Raw genomic sequence first — 26,640 nt, 5'->3', positions numbered from 1 at the left:
AGATTGTTTTTCCTTTTTTGACCTCCTTCTCTCTTTTTGTCCTTTTCCCTTCCTTTTTGACTTTTAAATGCTCTTACGTTAATGTAGCCTGTGAATTTTGGTTCTTTCCCATTTGCGCCAACAGTCATACGTGCTCTGGTTTCTTGCACAATTCTGTTCTGGCATTTTGTAGGGATAAGACACACTACTCACATGGACACAGTGATTCCAGATTTGGATCATCCCCTTATTCATACTTGACTTTGCATCACTATCAAGTGTTCTGACGAATGCCGAGCAGTGGTGAGGCTCATTTAAGCCCCATTTACATACGGTGCAACCATTAGTCCCCTCTGACTTCAATATGTCAGCAAAACATCCACTAGAGTGCACTACATACAGCCTTGAATGTTCTTGACAACATCAGACATGGTGTCCGTTGAAGAAGTCATTATGTTTTTATTGCAAAAAAGAAAAGTATAGGCAGAGCTGTTGACAGAGGTGGTCTGTGTGGTTATTAAAGGCTTTCCGACAAGATTATACAACCCCTGGCAAAAATTATGGAATCACCGGCCTCAGAGGATGTTCATTCAGTTGTTTAATTTTGTAGAAAAAAAGCAGATCACAGACATGACACAAAACTAAAGTCATTTCAAATGGCAACTTTCTGGCTTTAAGAAACACTATAAGAAATCAAGAAAAAAAGATTGTGGCAGTCAGTAACGGTTACTTTTTTAGACCAAGCAGAGGAAAAAAATATGGAATCACTCAATTCTGAGGAATAAATTATGGAATCACCCTGTAAATTTTCATCCCCAAAACTAACACCTGCATCAAATCAGATCTGCTCGTTAGTCTGCATCTAAAAAGGAGTGATCACACCTTGGAGAGCTGTTGCACTGAGTGGACTGACATGAATCATGGCTCCAACACGAGAGATGTCAATTGAAACAAAGGAGAGGATTATCAAACTCTTAAAAGAGGGTAAATCATCATGCAATGTTGCAAAAGATGTTGGTTGTTCAGTCAGCTGTGTCTAAACTCTGGACCAAATACAAACATGGGAAGGTTGTTAAAGGCAAACATACTGGTAGACCAAGGAAGACATCAAAGCGTCAAGACAGAAAACTTAAAGCAATATGTCTCAAAAATTGAAAAGTGCACAACAAAACAAATGAGGAACGAATGGGAGGAAACTGGAGTCAACGTCTGTCACCGAACTGTAAGAAACCGCCTAAAGGAAATGGGATTTACATACAGAAAAGCTAAACGAAAGCCATCATTAACACCTAAACAGAAAAAAACAAGGTTACAATGGGCTAAGGAAAAGCAATCGTGGACTGTGGATGACTGGATGAAAGTCATATTCAGTGATGAATCTCGAATCTGCATTGGGCAAGGTGATGATGCTGGAACTTTTGTTTGGTGCCGTTCCAATGGGATTTATAAAGATGACTGCCTGAAGAGAACATGTAAATTTCCACAGTCATTGATGATATGGGGCTGCATGTCAGGTAAAGGCACTGGGGAGATGGCTGTCATTACATCATCAATAAATGCACAAGTTTACGTTGATATTTTGGACAATTGAAAGGATGTTTGGGGATGATGAAATCATTTTTCAAGATGATAATGCATCTTGCCATAGAGCAAAAACTGTGAAAACATTCCTTGCAAAAAGACACATAGGGTCAATGTCATGGCATAGGGTCAATATCAACGAGCAGATGTGATTTGATGCAGGTGTTAGTTTTGGGGATGAAAATTTACAGGGTGATTCCATAATTTTTTCCTCAGAATTGAGTGATTCCATATTTTTTTTCCTCTGCTTGGTCTAAAAAAGTAACAGTTACTGACTGCCACAATCTTTTTTCTTGATTTCTTATAGTGTTTCTTAAAGCCAGAAAGTTGCCATTTGAAATGACTTTAGTTTTGTGTCATGTCTGTGATCTGCTTTTTTTCTACAAAATTAAACAACTGAATGAACATCCTCCGAGGCCGGTGATTCCATAGTTTTTGCCAGGGGTTGTATAAAGCAAGTTTCCACTTGGGGGGTATTTTAGGGGGTCTGACACCTTTGCACGTCTCCACCGCAGGGCTGCCTCTGAAAGGTTATTTCTCGGAGCTGAGATAACTCACTGCTCCAGGATAGGTACTCCTATAAGGCCCTGACAACCTGTTGAGCAGGGCTTGAAGCTGATTGGTTCACTGTTTCTGTGCACGCTCAGAATTTACATTGTGATTAAAATTGTCACGGAATTATTAGGCCACTGCATGATTCCAGTGGGTCCACCACAAAGTGGCCAAGATGGCTGATTATGGAGCTGCTCCTGTAAAGTTCCAGCGGGAGACGAGACCTATAGATAAAACTCTATCAAATATTCTGCCATTGGTAACTGCGAGTGGTGGTACTGCTCAATTTCTTTTGTATTCCAAAGGCTTTAGGAAACGGACGCAAATACAAATAAAATTAATGCAGAGTACAGACAGAAGACTGTCCGTGTCCCAATTTAATGTTGAGCATGAGTGAGCCTTTAGATGAAGGGATAGCTCCAGCTAGTGTAAGCAGTCATGCTAACTGTGGATGATGCAACTGCAGTTGACTGTAACTAGTTACTATTGTTGACATGGATGTTAGTGATGTGCTAACTCTAAATGCAATGAGCATTTTCTTAAAGATGGCCTCTTAAAAGTTAAGTGTGTCATGACAAATTGTACAAATATCATTATAATGTTACTCTGTTGATTTTGTTTATAATTGTTGCCAATCACATGATTTCCCAAACATGTATCCCAAACATGTCAGAACGGACTAATACTGAAATTCTCTTTGACAAAATCTTGCTTGGAAAAGCCAAATCTCTGCTGTTGCCGGGTAGATTTTCTGTAATGTACCCAGTGATATTAAAGAGGCTTTTATCCCCTCTCCCTTTCTCTGTATCCTCTACAATCCGTCTTCCCCTGTAACCTGATGTATGCATTGACTGCTGACCCTTCTCGTTTCCTTCCTTCCTCATTGCCTCTGATGCGAGTTGACATGCGTATTGACGTAGTTGTTTAACACTTAATTAAATCTTCCCCATGGGTAAAAACTGTCACGCCGGTTTTGTCCCCTTCCTCTGTTTCTCTTTATCCCTTCACACCTTCCTTCCTTTTGGTTACCGTCGGCCCGCTCTCTTCCTTCCTTCCTGCTTCGCTCCGGCTTTGTCTCTGCATACCTTCCGTCGTTACATCACTCCCTGCACCTGGATGTATCCGATGTATCCATGCTTCTGCGTGAATGGTATCATTTTTCAAAGTGTTACCCGACTCTTATCACACTAAAATAATTCCTTTGTTTGCGGGGGAAAATAATATTGTATACATCTTTTTTTTCGTGTAGCCACACATATCTTTTTAAATAGCATCACTGCCACACACCTAATTTTCAATTTTCACGTTGAAGTCATTTGTTTCCTTCTTTTGAAACCCAATCTCCCATTGGGCTTTTATTATTTTCTTATTTTTCCAATATTTCTCAAACTCTTACTGTGTCCTTTTTAACTCTGCATCCTATTTCTGACACAGCACAGTCATTAAAGTAATTATTTCTAATCGCTGCACCATTCCCTCTCCAATGCCAGCTTCATTTCCCATTAAATTCCATGTCAAACCTGTCACTTTGAATCCGGGGCATGAATGTGAACTCTGTTGTGACTTACACAAAATTGTAAAGATTGTCGCAACCCTCATACTCCTGCCAGCACACACAAAAGACTTTCACTACAAAAGCCTTTAAAAGTTAAGTGTTCATTGTGGTCTTTATGTTTGCCGTATTTGGGTTCTTGTACAATTGGGGATATATTTATTGAAAATGCATCAATTTAAGTCTTAGAAAATGGTCAAGTGTATAATTCACATTTTAATGTTGAGTTTATCAATGCTTTGAATAAAAGTTATTATTATTATTATTGTTGTTGTTGTTGTTATTATTCGTGGCTCCCGTATTGGAGATGTCTGTCTGTATTGGAATCGGAATGCATTGCTTCTATTGTCTAGTTTTCTTGGGTCTCTGCCTTTGTTTGGTTTCTATGTTGCCACTGTTGTCTTTAAATCTCACCAGCAAAGACTTTCAATGGGATTGAAATCCAGGACCTCGGTCAGTCATTCTGGAAGACTCCAGGACTATTTCCTAAAACGTGTTGGTTGATAAATGAGTTTGTTGTCTTGTCATACAATCCATTGATCACTTAGCTTAAATGTGAACACAGAAGGCATCACATTCTTCTGAAAATTGGGTGGGTATTTGAAAGAATCCAAAATGGCAGTTGCACGGTCAAGATTGTCAAAATCCGTAGCAGCGACAAACCCATGATGGGAGTGGTTCCTTATGATTCCAATTCAAGAATCTTTCAGAAGTCATTGGGTTGTCGAGTTACCTTCTTGCATATTCAAGGCAATCATCATTACCCTGCATGGATCAACTCTGCAATCCCATCAAAGTGAAATGACAACTTTATTAATATGTAGGATCCTCCATGTCACAAAAATGAGGGTCCTCAAACATACTGGCCTGCATTTGGCTACAGCAGACCCACCACTGACAACTCTTCTTTTTTCTACTATTTGTAGGCCACTCCTCTGAATGCTATCAATTGAGTTACATATGTCCCTTTTGGGCAACTATGTCACTCTGGTGGCTTTCATGAGGGGGTTTGCTCCCATATCAATATGAATGGCTTATCCTAAACTTTTGAAAACACGCTTCTTCACGTTTGCAGGTGCTGTGGATGGTTAAGAATGCTATTTCCCATTTCTGCTAATAAACGCCCATAAATGCTACATACTTTCATGTAATAAATGGTCACATCTTTTTCAGTTTTGTGCACATTACATGTTAGCAGCTTTTTATTATCTTCAAAAGTTATTTTTCAATTAAATGCAGTCAGAATCATTGCACCGCACTCTGTATTAAATCTGAAGCAAATTAAGCATCATTTTAGATTTCCCAGAGGATTATTTGTCTTTTAATATAATTCCATAGCCCTGAAGCATAGTAAGTGCTTTAAAAAATTTATATTAAATGGGGATTGAATATTAGTGTACTTTAAAAAAAAAAAATCCCATTTAAGGAAATCACATTAAACCTTTCTGATTTGAATGTTTCTCAACTGATGCTTGTATATTCACACATCTTGAGAACATCATCCGTATTTTCTTGCTGGGGTTGTATTGAATCCTTTTGATTTAAACTTCAGAGACTCACTGGATTTGTTCATTGATATTTAGTTCAGTAAATGATTTCTGATTGCGTAACTGTTCATTCTTTTCTCCACCCTCGCTGTCACCTTCATGAAAAGAAATGAAATTGCACATTTTTAACAGATGGTACCACAAGGTCATTTTATAAACGCTGCCTAATTAGCATTGACGAGCAGTCCTTTTTGTTTTTTGGTTGTTTTTTTTTTCTTCTTATACGCTGTACCCGCGTGTGGGCTGCACAAAAATGACAATGCCGTGACTGTTTTTCGGGAACCTTGGTAATTCCTTGGTTATAGTATTGCTTTTTCAGAATATCTTAACACCATGTTGCATCAGCAGGTCAAGGAGAGCATTCCTGCGAACAGATCAAAGCGTGATGCTGTTACGCCGTCATTAGGCCCCCAGGCCGGGTGCTTACTGGCTGTATCAGGGTGGTTAAGGTTGATGGAGGTGAGCACGCTGTGCGGCCGGCGTCCCACTTGCTGCTGTCAGAGGCGCTATCAGAGTTAGATGCGTCTTGCTAAAATGGAATCTGGTGTTGCTGTGCGTGTAGCTGACCTTTAAGAATTATTAATTGCAGCAGCCACACATTGTAGTCGCTCACTTTTTGTCATCTGTCCGATACCTTTTTCCCCGTAGACCCACTATTTTTGCTTTCTTCCCATTTTTGACCATCTTTGTTGCGTTTCTTCTACCTGCCATAAATGAACAATGGTCTGACAATCCATTCACAGCTCCTGTGTTTATGTTGAACTCTTTAATTGATTCTCCTCTGTGTTCTGAACTGACACGGTGCTGTGATTGGCATGGTGTAGAAATCTATACTGGATGTCCATCAGTGCGCTGTGGTATACTTATTTTCAGATGTTGTTTCTTCCAATTTCTCTGTCTGTCCTCTGAGACCCTTTCCTTGCTTTCTCTTTCAAAGCTGTCAGACATCTTGCCCCGTTTTGATCTTCCTTCTAATGCAGTTTATATCTTATTTTAGCTTTTAATGATAGCCTCTATATTGCTCTTTCCTCGTGAGACATTTCTCCTCCTACTGTTATGTTGGTGTGACTGCTTTTGGTAAAACTGTGGAGTTCTGAACTCTTTTCTCACTGGATTCCAGGAACTCTCCACTGATGATGGTTGTCTTTGCTCTTTCTGACTTACCTGTTTTGCTTCTTGGCGTGGCTGTCAGTGTTTTTGTGGTCTTGCACTGCACAGGTGAGCGTTCGCCTCTGTTGATGCAGCACTTGTATTAGCTCTACATTAAACTGGTGGCTCACATTTGTCTTCAGAAGGCAGGCTCTCTGGGAGTGGAAGTTACACGGAGTGGAATAATATCTAAAGCAGGTGTGTAATTTAATGCAGTCTACTAAAATAGACCTGCAGTGAATATATTTGGCAAGCATTTATCTACACTGGAATTTTTTGTCGTGACCCAAAACAGAGATTTAACAATTTGTAAATTTAGAAGTAATTGTGGATTTGACTTGATGTTTTTATATGCTCGATTTTATGTTTGCAGATATACTTTTTATAATTTTGCTTGAATTGATTTGCTGTGTTTTCGGGCTGCAATTAATAGAAACTGATCATTGGAAAAAGTATAATTTATAAGGAACTCCAGTAATGAAATCTTGTGAGACGCTTTAGGCCACTTATCAATTTATTGTGACTTTGAATCAAAAAATGCCAACAAAACTCCCGAAAGCTGAGGGATATTGGGTAGAGTTGGAGGTGATTCAGCTGTGGTAGTAGTAGATTTTATTTTTCTTCCATATATGTACCAACGATTCTGAACTTCCAGATTCATGGTCCTTAAACTCAACATTCAAAGGGCATTAAAGCTGTATTCTGTAGCAGTCTAGCCAGTCAGCTTCCCTATTATGAGACGTCTGTGGAGGAATTAAGGCAGCTGATCAGCCATGGAGCTGAGATCTCATTCAGTCGATTCAATCCAATCATTTAATTAGTTCTCCGTGTGTAATTGCCACAAATGCATCATGGGACTGTGCACAATCTGCACTTGTTTCTGGCTGTGGCATTTTAATGGGATGGCTTTTTACCTCCGTCCTTTTATCCTTCTGGCCCTTGCTGCGGCACAGAGGCTTGAGATAAACAACCTCACCTCTGTTTCCTCTTTTTCCTCCGCTCCCTTGTGGCATATTATCTCATGTATTTAAGGATTATTTTCTGTCGGTGTTAGCCCAGTTTTGTGTCTGCCCCTCCTCCTATTTCTCAGTGGGTTCACCTTCTTTGTCTCTGGTTAATTTTTGTGTGTACTCCTAAAATTCTCCCGTCCCTTTGCCACCGCTCCCCCACCCCTACTCCCATTTTCTTCCGTAATTTTCTGTGAGAATTTGGCTCTGCTTCTCCCTTACCTCACTGTCATTCCTCTCATGCTGAAGGTTGTTTAGGTAGAACCCATCTTCTAGTACCCCCCACCAGAACATCTCAAAGGCCTCATTCCGGTCCCTGAATTCGCCCATTCTTCTTCTCCGTTGCCTCCACCTCTATCCATCACTTGCACTATTATTGGACTTCCCTTCAGGATTCTTTTCCAGTCATCCTTGTTTCCATCTTCCTCTGCTCCCCCGAGTCTTCCCGAGTACTTTTCATATGTGCCACTATCCCGCCATCTGTTTTCTCTGTCATATTGTTAGATGTGTTTATGTATTTTCAATATTTACAGTTTAACACTGTCTGTAAAATGCTCCAGAAATGTCTCAAGTTATCATGCTGGGTCTTTTCATGTTTGTACCATTTCTAGCAACCTTTATCCAATCCATAAAAGTGAAAATGAGATAAAGGCACCTTTACCTGGTGGTCTTGGGTGCCACTGGCTTCATTCTCTTTCACCATTAAATTACCTTCCTGATACTTGAAGCATCTTGAGAGGTGGAATCCATAATGGTAAACATTATGACCGTGCAGCCAGGATCTCCAACAAGCAGTTTGTAAGCTGTCACAGGTTTTCTTTGCACTTTCGCCTGCAACAAAAGCTGGGCTATGTGCATTTAAAATAAAATCTATAAAGTTAATACTGTTCGCGGTGATGGACTACACCCCAAGACAGCTTCATGTATCAAGTTGATTTTTAACAGTGCATCATTAAAAGAGCTTTTATTGTCTCCTTTTTAGTTTTATTCCTCAAGAGATTACGAATAATATTGTCATTTCTAGAATTTGTACTCTGCCGCCACTTATGGTAAAAGTTGTTCCTTTAAATCTCTGCACCAGTAGATCATGTGCACAAGCAAACATGTCAGTGACCTCATCTCTCTACCTCTCCTTCCACCTCTTTCTTACTGCTCACTGCTGTTCTGTAAGAACCAACGCAGCCAGTAAGCATTGAATATATGTGTGCACGATTCGAGTGCAGTGCAGTTCAAGTCATTGTCGCATTTTGAACAAGCATCCATCCATCTCTTGCCTTCCCAGCCCTCCACCGCTGTTCATTCCTCCCTTTCTGTAGAATCAAGTCGTTTTTACAGTGACAGGACTATCTGTGTCAGCACTTAATCCTTGGTGGGTACAACTTGTAATCCATCACTTGATGTTACATGAAAAGCTTTGAGTTACAGACTCTCTTTTGGAAGATTTTGCTTTGCTCTCTTTGAGTATGTACCATCCTCTTTTCTTGCTTCATTGAGAGGGTTGGCACACAACGCGAGAACAGTAAGCAAAGCATGGTAGATTGTCAAGTTTTTGTTGGGCATCGCCAGCCATTTGGTATTTGGCTGATTACTGACCTATGAATTCCAAATGCTCCCACCTGAATATTTTGCAGATTTTTCATAATGCTACCCCAAATTGTAACCCTTCGCTTAACCGTGATGTCTGCAGAGGCTTTCTCTATTGTTTTCCAGCCTGTGTAGCAGGAAAATTTCCTTATAATTCTGTGATATATCAGGTGATATGCACTAAAAAAATGCATCATAACTCTGATGTCAAAGACGTCAAACCAATTTGATGTAGTTAGAAAAGTCAACCTCCATGATGGATGTCGTAAACGGCGCATGTATGCACACATGTACAAACTCAAGTGATTGTGCCATGCTTAAGAAATATCCAACTAAACTGATACAACTGCTACATCATGATAGCTGGAAGAGATGAGGCTGCAAATTTTAGGTTTAAACTCTGCTCCCTAAATTTAGAGTCCAGTGTTCTAAGATTACACCATAGAATTAGTGTCAGAGGAGGAAATTCTTGCCTTAAGTTGTTCAAATTTTAGTTTTATCCTAGAATGTTCTGAAAATGTTGTTAAACTGTGAAGCATGAAGTGATAGTGGTGTCTTAAATAATTTGTGGTAACAAGCAGAATGTTTTAGTCCTTAACCTCAAAGTAGGTTTCACTTTAAATGTGAAATGTTTTTCTGCAATTTTAAACCGTCCCATCAGTCTCCTGCATTGGCGCATTGGATGCACATCTGGATATATTATTTATTGGCATCTTTCATTCTGACTCTCTCAATTGATTGGAATTTTCTTTGCATTCAGAAGTTCCTCACCCTCACGCTTCGTCCCTCTCCACTATCATCTATATGCACTGAATATAGACCTGTTAGGCTTCAGTTTCATACGAGGGTGGAGATAAATTATTAACAAGCATCATCTCCCTATCCCTTCATCTGTCTTCACATGCATCCTTCCTTTTAAGCTTTCCAAGGTGAACAGCTGCAGCGCTCAAATGTCACGCTGTGGCGGATAAATATTTAAGGAGTTTCACTTAAAAATGGGACATCCACCATTGTAGGGAAGCAGGAACTGTCCAAAAAAGTGATTGTCAGATACATGCAGAAGATAAGCGTTTGTAGTTGTGGAAGCTGCATGAATGTTTGGTGCCCACAAGATCGGACGAAAAGAATGTGACAGAAGTGCATGTGAAAGAGTTGTTGACAGGAATTACTTGATGTATGCGATGCAGGATATATGTCACGATGCTTATTGTTTGAAGAGCGTGTTCCAATACAAAAACTTAACTGACCTGTAGATGAGGGTCTCGTCAGCGGTGCAGTTGTATTGTATCTGATACATCCACACGATGTAAGCTCCAGACAAACGACCTAAATCCCATCGGACCTGAGCTGAGGTTGACGTAATTCCCTGTACTCCAACCAACCTCTCTTCTTCCTCATCCTCTTCCTTGTCCTCCATGCTCCCTCCATCAACCCTCTCCCCTTCGGAAATCCTGCCACCATCGGACTCATCTTCTTCGCTTCCACCTCGCCTCCCATCCTCCACATCTCCTCCACGTCCTGCTCCGTTGTTGATGCCTCCGTTTTTCCCTGTGCTGATATCCGAAGAGCCTGGATCTGTTTGTAAAATCCCATTGGTTACATTCCGGTTGTTCTTGGCATTCACATTGTTATTCCCTGTGCTTCCACCTGCTCCACCCCGATGGGGCAGTGGGATTATTTTAAGATCCACAGTGGCAGTGGCTTCACCCGCTGCGTTGATCGCAATGCATGTGTATGTCCCGGCATCCCTGGCAACTGTTACTAAGATATCCAAGGTTCCGTTACTGAATGAGCTTGTCCGAGATGTGTTTGCAACAATGCGGTCATCAGGTGAAACCCAGTGGACTACTGGGTCAGGGTCACCAAGGGCTCGGCACTTCAGCGTGGCTCTTTGTCCCTCCAGCACCCAGAGTTTGAGAGTATGACGGGTAATAAGTGGTGGTTCACAGGTGAACTCCTCCTCAGGAATTGACCAGAAATACCTAGGAGAATAGAGGGAATTAGCAAGGCATAGGAGGGGGCTCACTTTATTGGCTATGGAGCGGAACTTGTGTATCGTTCAAGTCGTTTTAGACCGGTTAATGTGATAGTGTACATAACGTGGTATTTCTTTCATTTAAGTAAGGATTAAACTTCAGTAATACTGTGAAGAATTTCCCCAAAAAAGAACTAGGTAAAGTGTAATTACTGATAACTGCAGCAGTAAATAGCAAGACATGGTAATTTTCTTTTTTTGTGTATACCCTGAACATTTAAGTGCAGAATATTTTGGGAGGGAAGTACTGGAATTAAAAAGAGCATTCATCCATTCATTCATTCATCATTAATTTTATGATGCTTTTCTAGGTCCTGGTTGTTGTGACGGCAGACTAAGCTGCACACTCACACTTCCCTATCCTCAGTCAGGTCCCCTAAATCCTCCTGGGGATTTGAAGACATTCCTAAACCAGCAGGGAGATATTATCCCTTCAGCTTGTCCTGGGTCTTCCCTGCAGCCTCCTCCCGGTTGGGTGTGCCGAGAAGACCTCCCTAGGGAGACAACCTGGGGCATCCTCACGAGATGTCTGAACCACCAGTGGCTGCTCGACACTTACAGATTTTTTTTTACTTTTCACCTTGTCCCTGAGTGCAAGTCTGAATGCCCTATGAAAGAACCTCCTTTCCACCACTTGTATCCACTGTCTTGTTCTTTTGATCACTACCCAAAGCTCATATGTGAGGATAGAAGCATAAATCCACTGGTGAATTGAGAACCTAGCCTTCTGGCTAAGCTCATTCTTCATCATGACAACAGGTTACAGTGTCTGCAGGATCTCAGATGCAGGATTGAGTAGTTTGTTGATCTCATGCTCCCTCTTACCCCCACTTGTGTTTAAGACCCTGAGATGCCTGAACTCTTCTGCTTGGGACAGTAAATGGTCAGTGTTAATTGGACTGCATTTATATAGTGCTTTTCCATCTGCATCAGATGCTCAAAGAGCTTTACAGTTATGCCTCACATTGACCCATTCACAGACACATTCACACACCAATGTCAGGGTGCTGCCATGCAAGGTGCTCACGACACACCAGGAGCAACTGGGGATTAGGAACCTTGCTCAAGAGCACTTAGTGATATTCCATTGTGGCTGGGTTTTGAACCAAGGATCCTCTGGTCTGAAGCCCAATGCCTAACCACAAGACCATTGCATCCCCTAACTCTCCCCAATAGTGGAATAATGAAATTACCACCGGTCATATGAGTTTTCTGCAAACATCCTATTCTGCCTACATGATGATCCAGTTAGTGATGTGAAATAAACGGGTTTAAATAGGCCTGGAGCAAAAGCACAAAGGACTTTAAAGTAATGATGATTCTTTTACTTCCTTTACTAATTCTAACACTTGGTGACGATATCATTATCTTTTGACTCATCTGTGAGATATACCTTCCAGCTAGGTGAGCAGGTGTGGCGCAGGTTTCCATATCATCTCCACGGATGAGCCTCCGTAACCACAGCAGTTCACAGTTACAGTGTAGTGGGTTCCCTCCAAAATTCAGGCTTATGACAGCATTGTAAGGGGTGGGGCTTATCGCACCTGTTTGTGACCTGAAAATGAGAATTTAAACAATACTTTTAGTTCTGCTTCAATGTACGAAGTTGCTGATAGATGCGGGGTTCTCCCCAGACAATGGAACAACGGCGTTACGCCATTATACTGTTATCACAGTGCCGTTATACTGTGCCCTGCTCTCAGGTAGTTTTCTAATCCAATCAGGCTGCCTGCACTCCGCTCCCCTGCCGGCAGAGAGGCAACCAGAACAGCGCTGCAGCTCAGAGTGAGAGAGCACAGCATCTCACAGTGGAAAAAAGAAAACTCGGTCAAAGTCTTCCAATAAAAAGAGCTCCTTCTGCTTGCATAGCTCCAAAAATTCAGAAATGTATATATAGACTTTATTTTACAGTTGAAAGCCTTCATGTTTCCAAAGTTTGCTCAAATACAGTGTGAGAGTGACAAGTCTCTCGTTCCCTCACACACACACACACACACACACACACACACACACACACACACACACACACACACACACACACACACACACACACACACACACACACACACACACACACACACACAGAGACAGAGAGAGAGAGAGAGGAAAGTGTGAACAGCAGTCGCAACACGTAGTAAAAAAGCAGCAAAGCAATTTTAATCAACGATCGTCTTCACCACACAGCGTCATTGAAACATTAAAGTGTGAAAAACTCATTCAGAAAGTTTTTCATCCAGGGTTTCATCATTAAAAGAGCAGATTTACTCCTTTACTTCTTCCAGTTACTTCTTACAGATTTTTTTTTTGTCTTTTTATTATTGTTGTTTATGCACCAATGACCCCAGATCAAATTACTTGTATGTGAGAACTTATTTGGCAATAAATTTGATTCTGATTTGACAATCAAATCAGTCCAGATTTAGCTCTTGTTCAAACAAGACAATTACGGGTTATGTTGTTTTTTTTAAAAAGTATGCAATCCCACTCAAAAATGTTGGGGGAGGAAAAAAAAAATCTAAACTGTCAACATGACAGAAAAACTCTGCCTGTCTTACTGGATTGAAAGTACAGTGTGTCATTTTTGAAGAAGAGAGCAAACTTTACACCATTATTTATTTTCTTAACTTAGACAAAAAAATTCAAAAAGAACTTAGATATTACAACATAAGTGTCATTTTTTTGGTCTGTTATTCTTGCTTTCAATGCATCTAAAACCAGACAAAATGACTCGCAACGCGCACCGCCTCGGGTGATAATTGCCAGCAGCACCGCTATACTAAAAATTTCTGGGGAGAACCCTGTAGATGTATATGCTTCATGAATGTTATTTGATGTCATTTCAAGTAATTCAGTGTATTCAAAGGTAAAAGAAACCATATTAGTATTTGTTGACTCTCTTTTTTTGTCTGCTTGTCTAAGATTAGCTTCTTGGCAATTTCCTGCCTGTTCATTAAAATTTCTGCGGCCTCACTACTGAGCCACGTCTGCATTTCAAAGGAAACCTGTTTAATATGATTAAAAATGACTCCAACTGTCAATTTGGCCCTTGTCAAAGTTTTTCAAATTTTTTTGTGTCCCCATTTTTCCTGCTTCCAGCACATCAGCTTCAAGGACAAAATATTAACTCCAACTGACTGTGCCATAGTAACGAGACAGCCGTTATTATTTGTCACCTTTCAATGGTCAAAGTGATCGGTGTCAGATTGACTTCTGCTTCAGAGTAAGTTGGCTATGCTTCCTTCATAAAGAAGGGGCTCCTATTTATTTTTTTTATTTTTCTATTTAAGTTGCATCATTTTAAAACTCTCCAGATTTTACTTGCTATTTGCTCATCTGTAAAATTTCTGTATGCAAGTTAATAAAAACCTCCTACGTATTCAGCCCTGAAATATTGGGATCGGCTAGATACAGATGAGGATCAGAAAACCTCCTGTTTTGGGGAATATTGTCATCTTCTAATGAGATGGATGGGCCTGTCAGCTTGTTGGTAACCGCAGGGTTACCAACACCTGGTGGCCACCAAGGCCACTGTTGCTTGTATATTATTTCCTGGCACAGTGATTCTGCAAAACTCTTAAGGGTTTATGCAGGAAATACAAACAAAAACAGTCTTTATCAAATAGACTGGTTAATTACCAAGATCCATGGCAGATCTGCATGTTGATTTGGCACAAGCTTTCTGCAGATGCTCCCTGACGTAACTCCACACTAAATGGAGAAATGTGGCAGGGGTGGAGTTCGAACCGGGAACCTTCCCCACTGAAACCAAGTGCCTTAACCCCTGTTACTTAGATCTTGGGTATCACACGATAATGAGTACCGTTCCCAAGTACAATAGCAATTCTATGTTGGAAGCAGTGACTTAATTGTCTACAAATACACAGCAGGTACATTTCATCAAATGGACCTGCTTTTGAAGTGGGTATAATTTGATATTTTCTGCAAAGGCAGCAGCAGGTTTCCAGGAAGGCAGCAGATAATGGAGAGATGACAGGATCAAGTGGCATTGCATGGAGTAAATATGGAAGGAATAAAGGAACCATAAAAGAGTGATGGCTCTGTGCTGAGATAAAAAGAACAGGTGGTCAAATTTAAATATTTTTGCAGCACTCCCACTTTGTCCCCACAGCATGTTATTCTCAAACTAAAAGGAAAAACATAACTGACAGGGGAAAGTAATAATTTTATGTGCGCTAATGCGGGTTGCTGGAAGCGCTTCATCAAGTTTGTGTCCAGGTTTAAATGCATAAATCAGTGTGCTTAAAGGACGAGCAGAAATCAGTCATAAAATTACACCTGAATAAAGTATAACTGATGGAGTTTAAGTTTCAGGCGCGGAAATTAGTTTGTCATCACAGTTTTCCTCCCTGGTTCAAAAATGTCACTTTGGGAGTCTAATTTGGGGTTATTGGAGCTCTTCCATTGATAAAACAACTTGTTAAAAAACAGCTTTTGTGACTCCGTGGCATATTTATCAGCCTCGGAAGGTTTCCACTAATCCAACTGTAGGAGCAACATGAAAGACAAATCTTTAGAGCTACCTTGCAAAGAGAGGATCAGGAGGTAAGGTTCGTAGCCTGTTGGAGGTCATATCCAGTCGCGCAAGCTTGTACAGCTCACCGAAGACCCCTTCGGCTATGTGGTCTATCAGGTTGTGGTCCAGGTTGAGTGTGTGCAGGCTGGCCATGTTCTGGATGGACTCCCATGGTACCCTGCAGCAATAAACGGGGATATTAACAGATAATTTAATGTGGTGGTTTTCTCAGTGGTATTTGAATTAATTGTCTGTCAAGACAGGACGTGTACTCTGGTGTGGAACAAAAAACACATTTATGTACCCTTTGAATATAATGACAGCGATGAACAAATACTCACCACTCAGATAGTCGTGCTCAAGAGAAAATTAACCGAGTTAATAAGGAAGATAATGGCGGCTCATGTTAACTGTGTGTTGAGTATATTCCTGCTACCCAGTAAATACATGAAAAATCAGACTGATTAAAGCTGACAGCAACAGATGCTCATTTTTTGCTGCGTTCCTCTTTTACTTACTTGTGAGTTCCATCTGCAACCCATTGCAGACCCATTTATATTTACTTTTGTATGCATTTAATTTAGAAACTGTTTCAGACAAATTGCTGAATCAAAATCAAGCACAACCTCCGGTGCTGATAAATGGGGTCAACTTGGAAGTTACAAATCTTGCAGGTCCTTGAATGGACACTTAAGTCTGGCTCCAAAAGTGAGTTGCTCCCCATAAATGCACATGTTAAAATGTCTAAACTTACAGCAGAATTATGTTTGTCTGAGAATTATGTTTCAAATGTTTTTAAGGTAACATCGCTTACTGGACATTCTCATAACGGACCATCAAAGAAGTCCGTGTTCCAGTATCTTCCCTGAGTGAAAATTTTAGTGTTATATACTCTATATGTTGCTACCATTATTAACAGCTTAGTGCTAAATTAGCAGTTAGCCTACTGACGTTAGGTCCACCCACAGTGAAACAGTTGCTAAGGCAATATGGCGGTCATAAATGCTTTGTAACCGGCAACCAACCAAGGTCATACAAATATGTTAAACACTTTAACCAACATTTGTTTGTTAGCCTTAGCTTTGTTTATTCGCAGACTCAGAGATCGCATTGTTTTCAGGCTTCATTCATCCTGTCCAGGTCACATCAGTCTTCCCCCACGCTCCACCTCTTTCCCATTTATTGGTTGACTTGGGATCAGACACTACCAAGATGGCAGCATCTGGGAATGCCCTGTTTGAGCTTCAAACCCACTCTTTGGAAAACCACTGAATGACATCACAGAGGGTTTTGTCCATAACATATACAGTCTGTGGTCAAAACTGACAACTGAGAACCATAAAAATGACATACATGTGTTGTAATGAATTTATGTAATGTCCGTGCTGAGCAGGCAGACGCTGCTGCTGCTGCTGCTACTGCTGTATATCACAAATGAATAAAAGCTTATTTAGTCAGGGGAGCACGTGTCACCCTGTATGGCTTTGAAATGGCATTTCGATTTCAAAATGATTGGATGGACGATTTCCCGGCACAGAGCTCACGATCATATGTGCTTCTTCTGCATTGAATTCTACAGTATTCTACAGTATTTATACATTGAACCACTTTGTAGAAGACTAAAAATGAAGTAAGGCTTCTTTAAGTGGCAACTGGGGAATGATCAGAAGTGTCAGTTTTGTGGGATTTAAAGCCTCCCTTCCTCTTCCTTGTTTCCTTACACAATACGACTGGGATATTGAAAGAAAGACTTTCTTTTTGTCTTGAATAGTGGAATGCTTTCAGGTATTTTTTTAAGCTAAAACAAAATCAACTTTATTTATCCTGAAGGAAATTATTTTGCCAGAGTAATGAAACAATGACCAATGTATTTTTTTTAATAATAAGTCCAACAACTTTATGTGAAATAACTGGAAGACATTTGCACAAGATGTTTGACAGTATTGCACATACAGAGTAACTCTGAGTCTCTGAATGACTCTGTTCATTATGTAGGGTTAGACCTTACTTGTGTGAGCTGCCTTGAGGCAGCTTTGTTGTGATTTGGCGCCATGTAAGTGAAATGAATTATGTATTCATCCTGCAGAAGGGGGAGGAATTATACAGGCTGATTGCCACAGGTAGGAAAGACCCTCTGTGGCATTCTGTAGTGCACCTCGGTGGTCTCAGTCTATGACTGAAGGTGCTCTGACAGGACATCAGTGTGGCATGCAGGGGGTAGGAGGTGTTGTCCAGGATGCTAAGCAGTTTCCTCAACATCCTCTTCTCTAACACCTCCACCACAGACTCCAGCTCAACCTCCAGGACGTAGCCAGCTCTCCTGATGAGCTTGTTGAGTCTCCGTGTCAGCTGCCTTCAGCCTGCTGCCCCAGCACACGACTACGTAACATCAAAATGTCTGATTCCTGAGTGTTGCTTCGTACATTTGTGACATGTTTTCCATTGGAAACACTGATTGCACTTTGTTAAAATGGAAAAAAAAAAAAATTTGAATGACAATTGAAGAAACTGGTTGAATCAGTAAATGTGAAGGTGGATTTGCCTGTTCAGGTCAGATTTGGGAGCATGCATTAGTGCTGCACATCACTGCATCCACCACCCTGCAGAACCATCTTGGATCCTGTATAACAACTGCACAGCCAGAAAACTGGTTCATCCCCCACCTCTCTGAAGTAGCCACCCATGAGCTGAAGTTAGGTGAAGCGTGGGCGTTCACTTGATCTTCTAAATCTGCTGAGGTCCTCAACACTGAAACTAGATCATGCCCAAGAAACACGCCACATGACGAAAACATTTCAGCTGACACTCTCTTACAGTGCAATTGATATGCCTTATCCGAGTCTCCCTGTTTGTTTGACAGTGTTATCGAAAGTAGTCGGATTTCAAATGTGTTGGACTCTTTCAGTTGAGCTGGCTGCCTTTTAAAATAGCAGGTGTAACACCTTTACAGGTTTTTCTTGAATGGCATGGAGACAACATGCCATTGAGATGTGTAGCTTGATGGCCTACACTAGCCAGAAGCCAGCATCCGTCCAGTGTAGGTGTCTACTCCAGTTTAGTTACTAATTTGGTTGTGTATACATTCCTGCTTTTGTTTCTGTGAATACATTTTTAAAATGGTAAAATAAAAGAGTAATAAAAGGAACCAAAGTAGGTACTGCTGAACAAAAGGTTACCTTCTGAGGTTGTTGTAGGACATGTCGAGATCCTCCAGTGTTAGCAAGAAGTTGTCAAAGGCCTGGACAGATACTTTGACCAGTTGGTTGTTGTTGACAATCAGGTGTTGAAGATTGACCAAACCAGCAAGGTCTCGTGGTCCCAGTGTTGTCAAGCGATTACCTGCAAACGCAAATAATGTTCACGTGATTTCTCTTGAAATATTGCTAGATACAATAACGTCTGGAGGCCAGCAGAACATTATTCTGTAGTAACTGCAAAATTGTTTTGTGAAGTACAGTATACTTTTAGCTCACCATCCAGATGCAAAGAGCGCAGACTTTCGAGATCAGCAAAAGCCAGTGGTCGAATTAGGTGGATGGTATTCCTTGACAGTGTCAAATCAACTAAGCCCGTCATGTTGACAAAGTCATTCCCGCCTACTTCTGTGATGAAGTTGTCAGCCAGTCGCAGCTCGACGGTGCGTCGGTCAACATGTGGAGGGACGAACAGGAGGCCCTTGTCGGCACAGAGTGTGCTGAGCGACTCGGATAGGTTTCTACACACACAGTGGAAGGGGCAGGCAGAGACCATCCCCCACGTTTCGCCTGCACCAATCAAAGAAGGCAGCAGGCAGCATGTGACCAGAGTCAGCCAGTGAAAAGCCGGGAAAGGGACAGAACTGGGGAGTGTCCGTCTTGTAGTCCGGGGGCAGGAGCAGTGGACAAGGTGTGATGACGATGACAAATGTGAAGCACGAAGAGGTGGAAGAAGAGAAAGAGGGATGATGGATGGAGGGACAAGGGATGAGAAGGTGGGATGTTCTTCCCTCTGTCCAAGGTGGAGGTGTGTGTGGGGCAGGTGTGTATTTCTGCAGGGGTTGAGGGGTGGGGGGACAGGCATGGTAGAAGACCGGGCGATCCACAGACCTGGACAGAGAGAGAGAAACAGGGAGGGAGAGGAGGTGGAGGATGAAGTCCAAACTCTTCCTTAAGATTGATTCAGACATTTTTAATAAGATGTGTTTGCAATGTGTTTAATCAATTTTCCTTTGTTCCACCGACTCTGACGAGACGGGGCTTAAGCACATGTACATTATTGTGGTGGCTGATGCCTGTTCTGAAATAAGTACCACTCTGAGCTCATATCCTTTTGGTGCTCCAAAGCACAAAGAAAAGACACAGCTGACAAGACTGCACACACTCACAAGTACACACCACTTCTCCATGACAGTGTATTGCCTAGCAAAAACATCCCATAAGGCTGAACACGGTCAGTCTCCATAGTGAGTTACCAAGAACCCCCGTGAGAGCGGATTAGACAAGTTATATGACAGAATTGTTTCTTAAGACTGTGGGTCAGGGAATTAAATTGGGTCAGCAGCGTATCCGCGTTGATTCGGCGGTAAGTCGAGTGAAGTGGCACCGGGCGTGCAGATCGTCTCCCACCAGGCGTGCGCTTTGTATGTGGCCCACCTAAATACAGATATATGTTAGTGAGATGAGTCACTGCAGCTGATTGGCATGCATAATAGTTGTCATAGCAACTGTACCCCAGATACGGCAAGTGACAGCCAGTGTTAACAGTGACTGGAGAAACGAGATGGCGGATGAGCCGGTGAATCAGACACAGTGTTGGAAAAGGGTGGGTCTATTTTTATGATGAGCAACCTCTAAACTTGTGCAGTGCAGCACCGAGCACGTTGATTACACAGTTATGTATAATGTATGCAACCTAATACTTTGAGTAACGTCCAGACACAACCATTTATGATGCTGACTTTACAGTTGGCGCGAATCGCCGGTTCAATATTTTCCATTAGTAGTTCGCGTTGCGCTTTCTGCTCGAATCTTGGAGAGACTTCACCACCCAATTCAGATATTTGAGCTGTGTATATCAAAGCACGTCTTTTCCCAAAGCATTTTGCTGTCTCCGGCCTCCTACAAGGTTAGTTTTGGTCTACTTCCAAAACCTCAGCTCTGTATTACACACGGTCCCATTTTTGAACCTTTCAGTCTATTTTAGAAAGATAAAAGAACCCAGTGCTGCAAAATGATGTTTTTATCTTCTGTTCTTAAATGTTATCACTGCAAAATCCATTTTATATAACAAAACAAAAACCGAAAAATCAGTGCTTGTCTTTGCAGATGAGATTGATTACTTAGTGGGCCACAATGAATAAAGTATTTTAACAACTGCTGCTGATTTTGGAGTCCCATGAAAAAAGGTATTTTCTCCTTGAGATTTAAATCATTATAAACATTCAAACTAAATTTACCATCAATACAGTTGTTCTAAATGAGAATTTTTATTTAGAGAAGCAAATTGCCAAATTGCAACTGGGCATGTTTGCAGAATCTATTTGCCTCTTCAAAAATTTGTTAAACTGCACTGGTAATTGGGTAGAGCTGGACGAGACAGACATTGCACATTTATGCTTATTTGATTAAATCATTAAACTGAACTGTTACAGCAGCGTGATGTGATGTTGGCTAACTGTTCTCACGCTGTGTAAAAACGACGTAATTCCTATATCAGCCCTGAGGTCCATTGGTGTTGGTGCTTATACCCACATACCATAGCGTGAAACCGAAGAGTCTATAACTCCCCCTGGATGGGACACCAGTCCATCGCACAGGTAGCAAGAAGTTACAAATCTGTTTTCAGACTCTGAGTCTTCAAACAACCACCAAGAGTGCCGTCACCTCCAGTTTAGAAAACCTACAAAGGGGTAACCCTAACCTTCCAGTAGTGACCATCCTTTCAGAATTCCTCCAAGAGCACATCACTGACTCCTCCAGGCTGTCCAGGACCTTGGAGATTTGTTATAATTGTGGGACACATGACGCCTGCTTGTTACCCGAAATTATTGGAAGGAAAACACCACTTATCGGCCTGTATTTGAAGCTCACGTGCAACTCGTCAGTCAGTGATGCAAAACACGGGCAACTGCACATCTGATAAGCCCGATCCAAGCCTGTGCTCAAAGGCTTATGGTCAAAAACTCTGCAGTTAAGAATGGTCCAGAATAATACAAAAAAAATAAGATACTGGGTGCTCGTCTGTTTTTCAAATAAACCCTTTACGTAATGTGATGTTTTTCAGCTTAGCAGTGCTAACCCAGAAAGTGATTTCCTTACATCTTGTGTCATCAGTTAAAAGGGCGGGGGAGAATAAAAAATGCTGAGAGCCTGAAAGAGTCGGAGTCACAAATGGCTCGCAGCGACAGCCAGTCCCCAGGGCAGTTCCTTGTTGGAAACCGACTGCTCGCGTCCTCCTGCAGAGTATGCATACTTAAAATCTGAAAATGCTTTGCAATGCAAAGTGAAATCCAGCATATAAATGTGCGTCTGACTCTGAAAAGCCCGACCATGGTGCTTCAGTTCCAGCTCGGCCAGCTTTGCCTGAACTTTGCTAACGCTCGCTGCCCAGACAGCTCACCTTAATCCGCCGCTCACTGAATGTCAAAATGCCTGCGCTCTCTCCGATTGCAAGGTCTGTTTCTCCACTTCCTCATTTAACCTTTATCTTTCCTTCATCACTTTCTTCTCCCAGTCTTGACATTCTTTTTTTCTCTTTTACTCCCAGTGTTGCACTTTCTCTCTCACCCCGTTTGTCTGTTGCTCTTTAATTTCCACCTCTTTCTGTGAGAGTCTGAACATCCACAACTCCTACCTTGCCGATTCTCACATGCCATCCATCCTCTGCCGTTTATCTGTCTCAGCTGGTTTATTTTTTTTTTTTTATCTATCCTTCCTTTCCTTCCCTCTCATAACCCTCTCTGCCTGTGGCTGCTCTGTAAATTTTTGCATTTTTCTTTGTTTGCGTCTCATTCCCTCTCTTTCTTTCTCTCCCATCTTGTCTGCCCTTGAGGCAACTTGAGTACGACAATATTATCAGTCACCTCTTCACTTCGCCTCCTGCTCCTCTCTCTCTTCCCCTCCACTCTGTTCTTGTCGTTTCTCTTGCTTGCTGACTCCGCTGCCCTCCATGTCTCCTTGTCTCAACTTCTGCTTTGAGTCGCAAACTCTGCACACTCACACACGCACTGTGCATACTTAAATTCAAACAGAATTTCATTTTAGCTTCTGCTGGGAACTGAGTCATACAAAAAAAGCTGCCTCTCTATCTCTCCCTGCCTCCATTTATCTCACTAACTCTGTTCTTCATTCCCACCTGCAATATCTCTTTCCAGTTCCTCCTCCATTTTTCTTTTCTTTTTTATGCCACCTGCTTCCTTCTCTACTCGGGTCAGGTCAGGTATGGGTGCATGCACCGGTGTTGCACGTTGCCACGTCCACTTTAAGGATCCACTTTGGGTCCTGGTTGACAACCACCCAGGCAGATCCCTCCTCTAAAAAGTAGCCATTGATCTGCCACAGCTAGGTGATGTTTGCATCCCCTTGGCTTCTTCCAGTTGCTGTGGTGCCTCAGCACTGAGGCACCTCCATGTTGGGTTATTTTCAGAGAAACAGCCCACATTGTTGCAATCCTGTAGCTGAAGTTACCGTTTTAGGTTACTGGTAAGCATCCAATTCTAACAACCTTCAACAAGACAGAAAGCACCAGTACCCTAAAGAGGTGGACCTTCATTCTCTTGCATTCACCAAACACCTCTGTGCAGGGACCTCATGACTCCATCAGCTATTTCAGTTTCAAAGGCGGAGGGCCGTGAATGTCACAGCTGAGACACGTGAATCCTTCGACACGTTTGACACTTTAACCAAAGCAGCATATAATTCAGATGCCTGAGCCCAGGAAGTCATTGAAAGCCCGGATCATGGTCTTTATCCAGGACTGTATCAAACCCAGACTCCTCACTCAGCTTCTCAACTGCTGCGATAACCACATCCATTGATTCCACAATGATCACAGCAGCATCCACCCAGTCAGGTTCAGTGATTCTTTCACTGACAAAAGCACCCAATTTGCCGGACTCTACGCCCTTCCCCAACAATCAGTCCGTGTAAGTATTGAACAGAGTAGGTGGTAGATAATAACCTTGATGAAGCACACCTCACTTTCCACTTTCTGCTTTTCCCTTGCCCTTGATCTTTTGCTCAGTCTATATTAAGGTGCAGATCTCATTGAGCAGTGCAGCATCAGAGCGTTCTGACTCTCGCATACGGAGCTCGATGTAACCAATCCGTCCTCTCCTTGATCAATCTGATTCTTTCTATTCCAGAAAGACTGTAGCTGTCTGTGAGTGGTTTTACAACCAGTCTGACTTTTTGGTGCTTTTCTTTTAATACTGTCTTCCTTGGCCTGCTTATGGTGTATATTACGGGCTGAAACCAGAGCTCCATATTGCTCCAGGTCAGCCTGGAGCACTTTAAATGTCTGGTGGTGTTTGTTTGTTTTTTCTTCCCCCCCAACAGTCCAAACCAGCCTTGGCAGACTTCTCTCATTTTCTTTTGAGTTTCTTTCATAGCACCATGTCCTGGAGGCATCTTAACAGTTTCATGGCTATGAATCTCCTTGGAAACACTACGAATTGTTCATCCAGGGGTTTCAAGATGTTTGATGATTGACTTTCTAACTTTTGGAATTATTATTGTATTATTGTAGCTTTTTTGATGCTCTGGAGCAGTTCTTTCACCTTCTTATGCAATAAAACCACCATTCATTGTTAATTCAGGTCATGTGAACACTGACAGTGAAGCAGAGGTGAGTATTGTTTTTGTTTTGTATCAGGAACTAATTTAAATTCGTCCGATGGGTGCAAATCACAAACCGCATTTTATGTCCCTATTTTCTTTATAAAAAAAAAATAATCAACCATTGTTTTTGTTGTTCAGTAGCTTTGGATATTTTGTTCTTTTTTTGAAGATATTATGAATAATGTGCTTGAAAATCAGGGATGCTAATAATTTTGACCTGGTGGACATACTTACTTACTGTCGGTCTGTCTGTCTGTCTTCCTTTACTGGCCTTTTACCTCTTTCTTTCTTTGTTTTTTTCCTATCTCTGTCACACTCTATTTCTCTCTGTCTATACATCTCTTAATGTCAATCTGTGAATAAAATTGTTTGGCATGACAAAAATTAGGCAAGTAGGGCTCACCCATTGTCACCCCCCCCCCAAACACGCACACACCTTCCATGTAAACCTGTAGTTTCTTTAAGATAATTCACCTTAGTCTTGATGATGTTGCAACATCAGATCAGTAATTCTAATAGTCCATTAGGGATGTGAATCGTACAACAACTCACGATTTAATTCAATTCTGATTCTTGGGGTGACGATTCGATTCAGAATTGATTTTCAATTCAAAGAGCTCTGAGAAATGGCTATATTACTTAAAAAATGTTTATGTTTAAGAAAATGCAGCTTTACAAGGTTAATCAAGTGATTCTAGATGTAAATTTACATATCTGCTTTGCTCGTTCAGAGTTGGCTGGCAGTCGGCAGATGCCGCTTCTCCCCTCTTTTAACTCTGGGTGATGGCGTAGCATGTGGGTGTGCGGATTTGAAGTGTTTCCAAAGTACTTGACGTTCATTTTGCAGATTTTGCACATTGCATAAGTCATGTCAAGCTCCTTCTTACGCAGCAAATAATAAAATCCAAAATGCACCCAAACATTTGCCTTCAGCAAAGACGGTGCTGGCTGAATTAGCTCTTCGTCCGCCATGCTAAGTTGCAGCTCACGAATGTTTGAAGCACACCGGATCCTCCCCTCGCGGGGACGCTGCAGTACAGAAGCCGTTACCTGACAAACAGTACACTTAGCGAGTAAGCAAGAAAATGTTTAAAAAAAATGTTTTTTAAAAATCGATTCTTGGACATTTTGGATCGATTCAGAATCGTAATAAGAATCGCGATTTGGACGTGAATCGATTTTTTTTTTTTCCGACACCAATATAGTCAATCAGAATCCTAAAAGTTTTGCTACACATGACTTTTTTCAACCTCCAGTGAAAAGGTTTTTATTTCTTCAGCTTGAGATCCAGAAGTCTATAAACTGAAGCTTGGTTTGTGAGCAGTTAATCATAGTTGTTTCATACAACAGTACCTGGAGATAAGCATGTGCACCAATGGACCTCTATTGGATGGGATAAAGCTCACTTTTTTCAGATAAGTGAAAGTTTTATTTCACTTTACGCGGAGGGGATGTATGATATTAAAGCTTTATGCATCTGGCTTCGACTGCAGTATTTTTGATAAGGTTGTGAGCAGTGTTACTCCAACATTTTGAATGATGTCAGTGACAATTGGAGATCAACTTAGTTGTGCCCTGAAATATGTGGTTATTTGGAACTATTGAAGAGAAACAAATTTTTTGTGAAATGGTGACGGAAACGGAACATTTAAGTCTTTTTTTTTGTGTGTATGTGCATGCAAGATGTGCATGATTGGGCCTTGGTGGTCGTATGCAGTCTGAGTGCTCGCTGTTGGTTGGTTTATAATGATGAAGAGTCTTCATTCAGGCAGTGGTGTCCTTGATGGCCACCAGACCGAGGCTTTGGAAATGAAAGAAACTGACAAAACAAGCTTATTTTGAGCTGTAGTTGATGTGAACCATACTTGCTCCTAATTTCCATTTTGCATAGGATTATTCACTGTAACAAGCACAGACGTGTCCAGCAGGTGACAGATGAATCTGTTATACTCCATAAACAAGTCAGTCTTGGTTCTCTGTTTCAGTTTATCCACATGGCGTTGTTTTAAATGTGCAGATTTATGAGAATACAGCATTTATTGGATTTAGGTTTGTGGCCTCATTTATCAAATCATTCGCTCAATAAATTTAAAAGGGTGTAGTTTTTTGTTTAAAATATATATGCCTGTTATTTTTCTTTACCTTAGATTAGCGACACATACACAGCAAGAACATACAAGTATTATATGTATACATTTCAATAAATAATGTAGGTGATGTTTCTGCTCGTCAAACATGCTTAGTTTGTGTGGGTGGGTGTGTGTGTTCATATTTGTGAAGTAATTTGACATTTTTCTGCACTTA

The 26,640-nt window shown here is 41.4% G+C and overlaps 2 protein-coding genes across 7 annotated transcripts in view; one reads left to right on the top strand and one right to left on the bottom strand.

Moving 5' to 3' along the window:
• Positions 1-26,640, top strand: part of pcxb (pyruvate carboxylase b) — a 501,867-nt gene that overhangs the window by 322,235 nt on the left and 152,992 nt on the right. The window lies entirely within an intron of this gene.
• The window catches only part of LOC117505084 (leucine-rich repeat and fibronectin type-III domain-containing protein 4), a 69,042-nt gene that overhangs the window by 15,836 nt on the left and 26,566 nt on the right, over positions 1-26,640 (bottom strand). For all 4 annotated transcript variants that reach the window (XM_034164615.1, XM_034164616.1, XM_034164617.1 and 1 more), the window contains 5 exons: positions 18,994-19,605; positions 18,697-18,859; positions 15,528-15,698; positions 12,380-12,541; positions 10,199-10,933 (listed from right to left, as the gene is read on the bottom strand). In XM_034164615.1, coding sequence (XP_034020506.1) covers positions 10,199-10,933; positions 12,380-12,541; positions 15,528-15,698; positions 18,697-18,859; positions 18,994-19,579 — 1,817 coding nt within the window. In that variant the 5' untranslated portion in view covers positions 19,580-19,605. The remainder of the gene's footprint in view (positions 1-10,198; positions 10,934-12,379; positions 12,542-15,527; positions 15,699-18,696; positions 18,860-18,993; positions 19,606-26,640) is intronic.

The sequence above is a fragment of the Thalassophryne amazonica genome, chromosome 23, assembly GCF_902500255.1.
Source record: "Thalassophryne amazonica chromosome 23, fThaAma1.1, whole genome shotgun sequence".
NCBI lineage: Eukaryota > Metazoa > Chordata > Actinopteri > Batrachoidiformes > Batrachoididae > Thalassophryne > Thalassophryne amazonica.
This window is presented reverse-complemented; position numbering and strand designations above follow the sequence as displayed.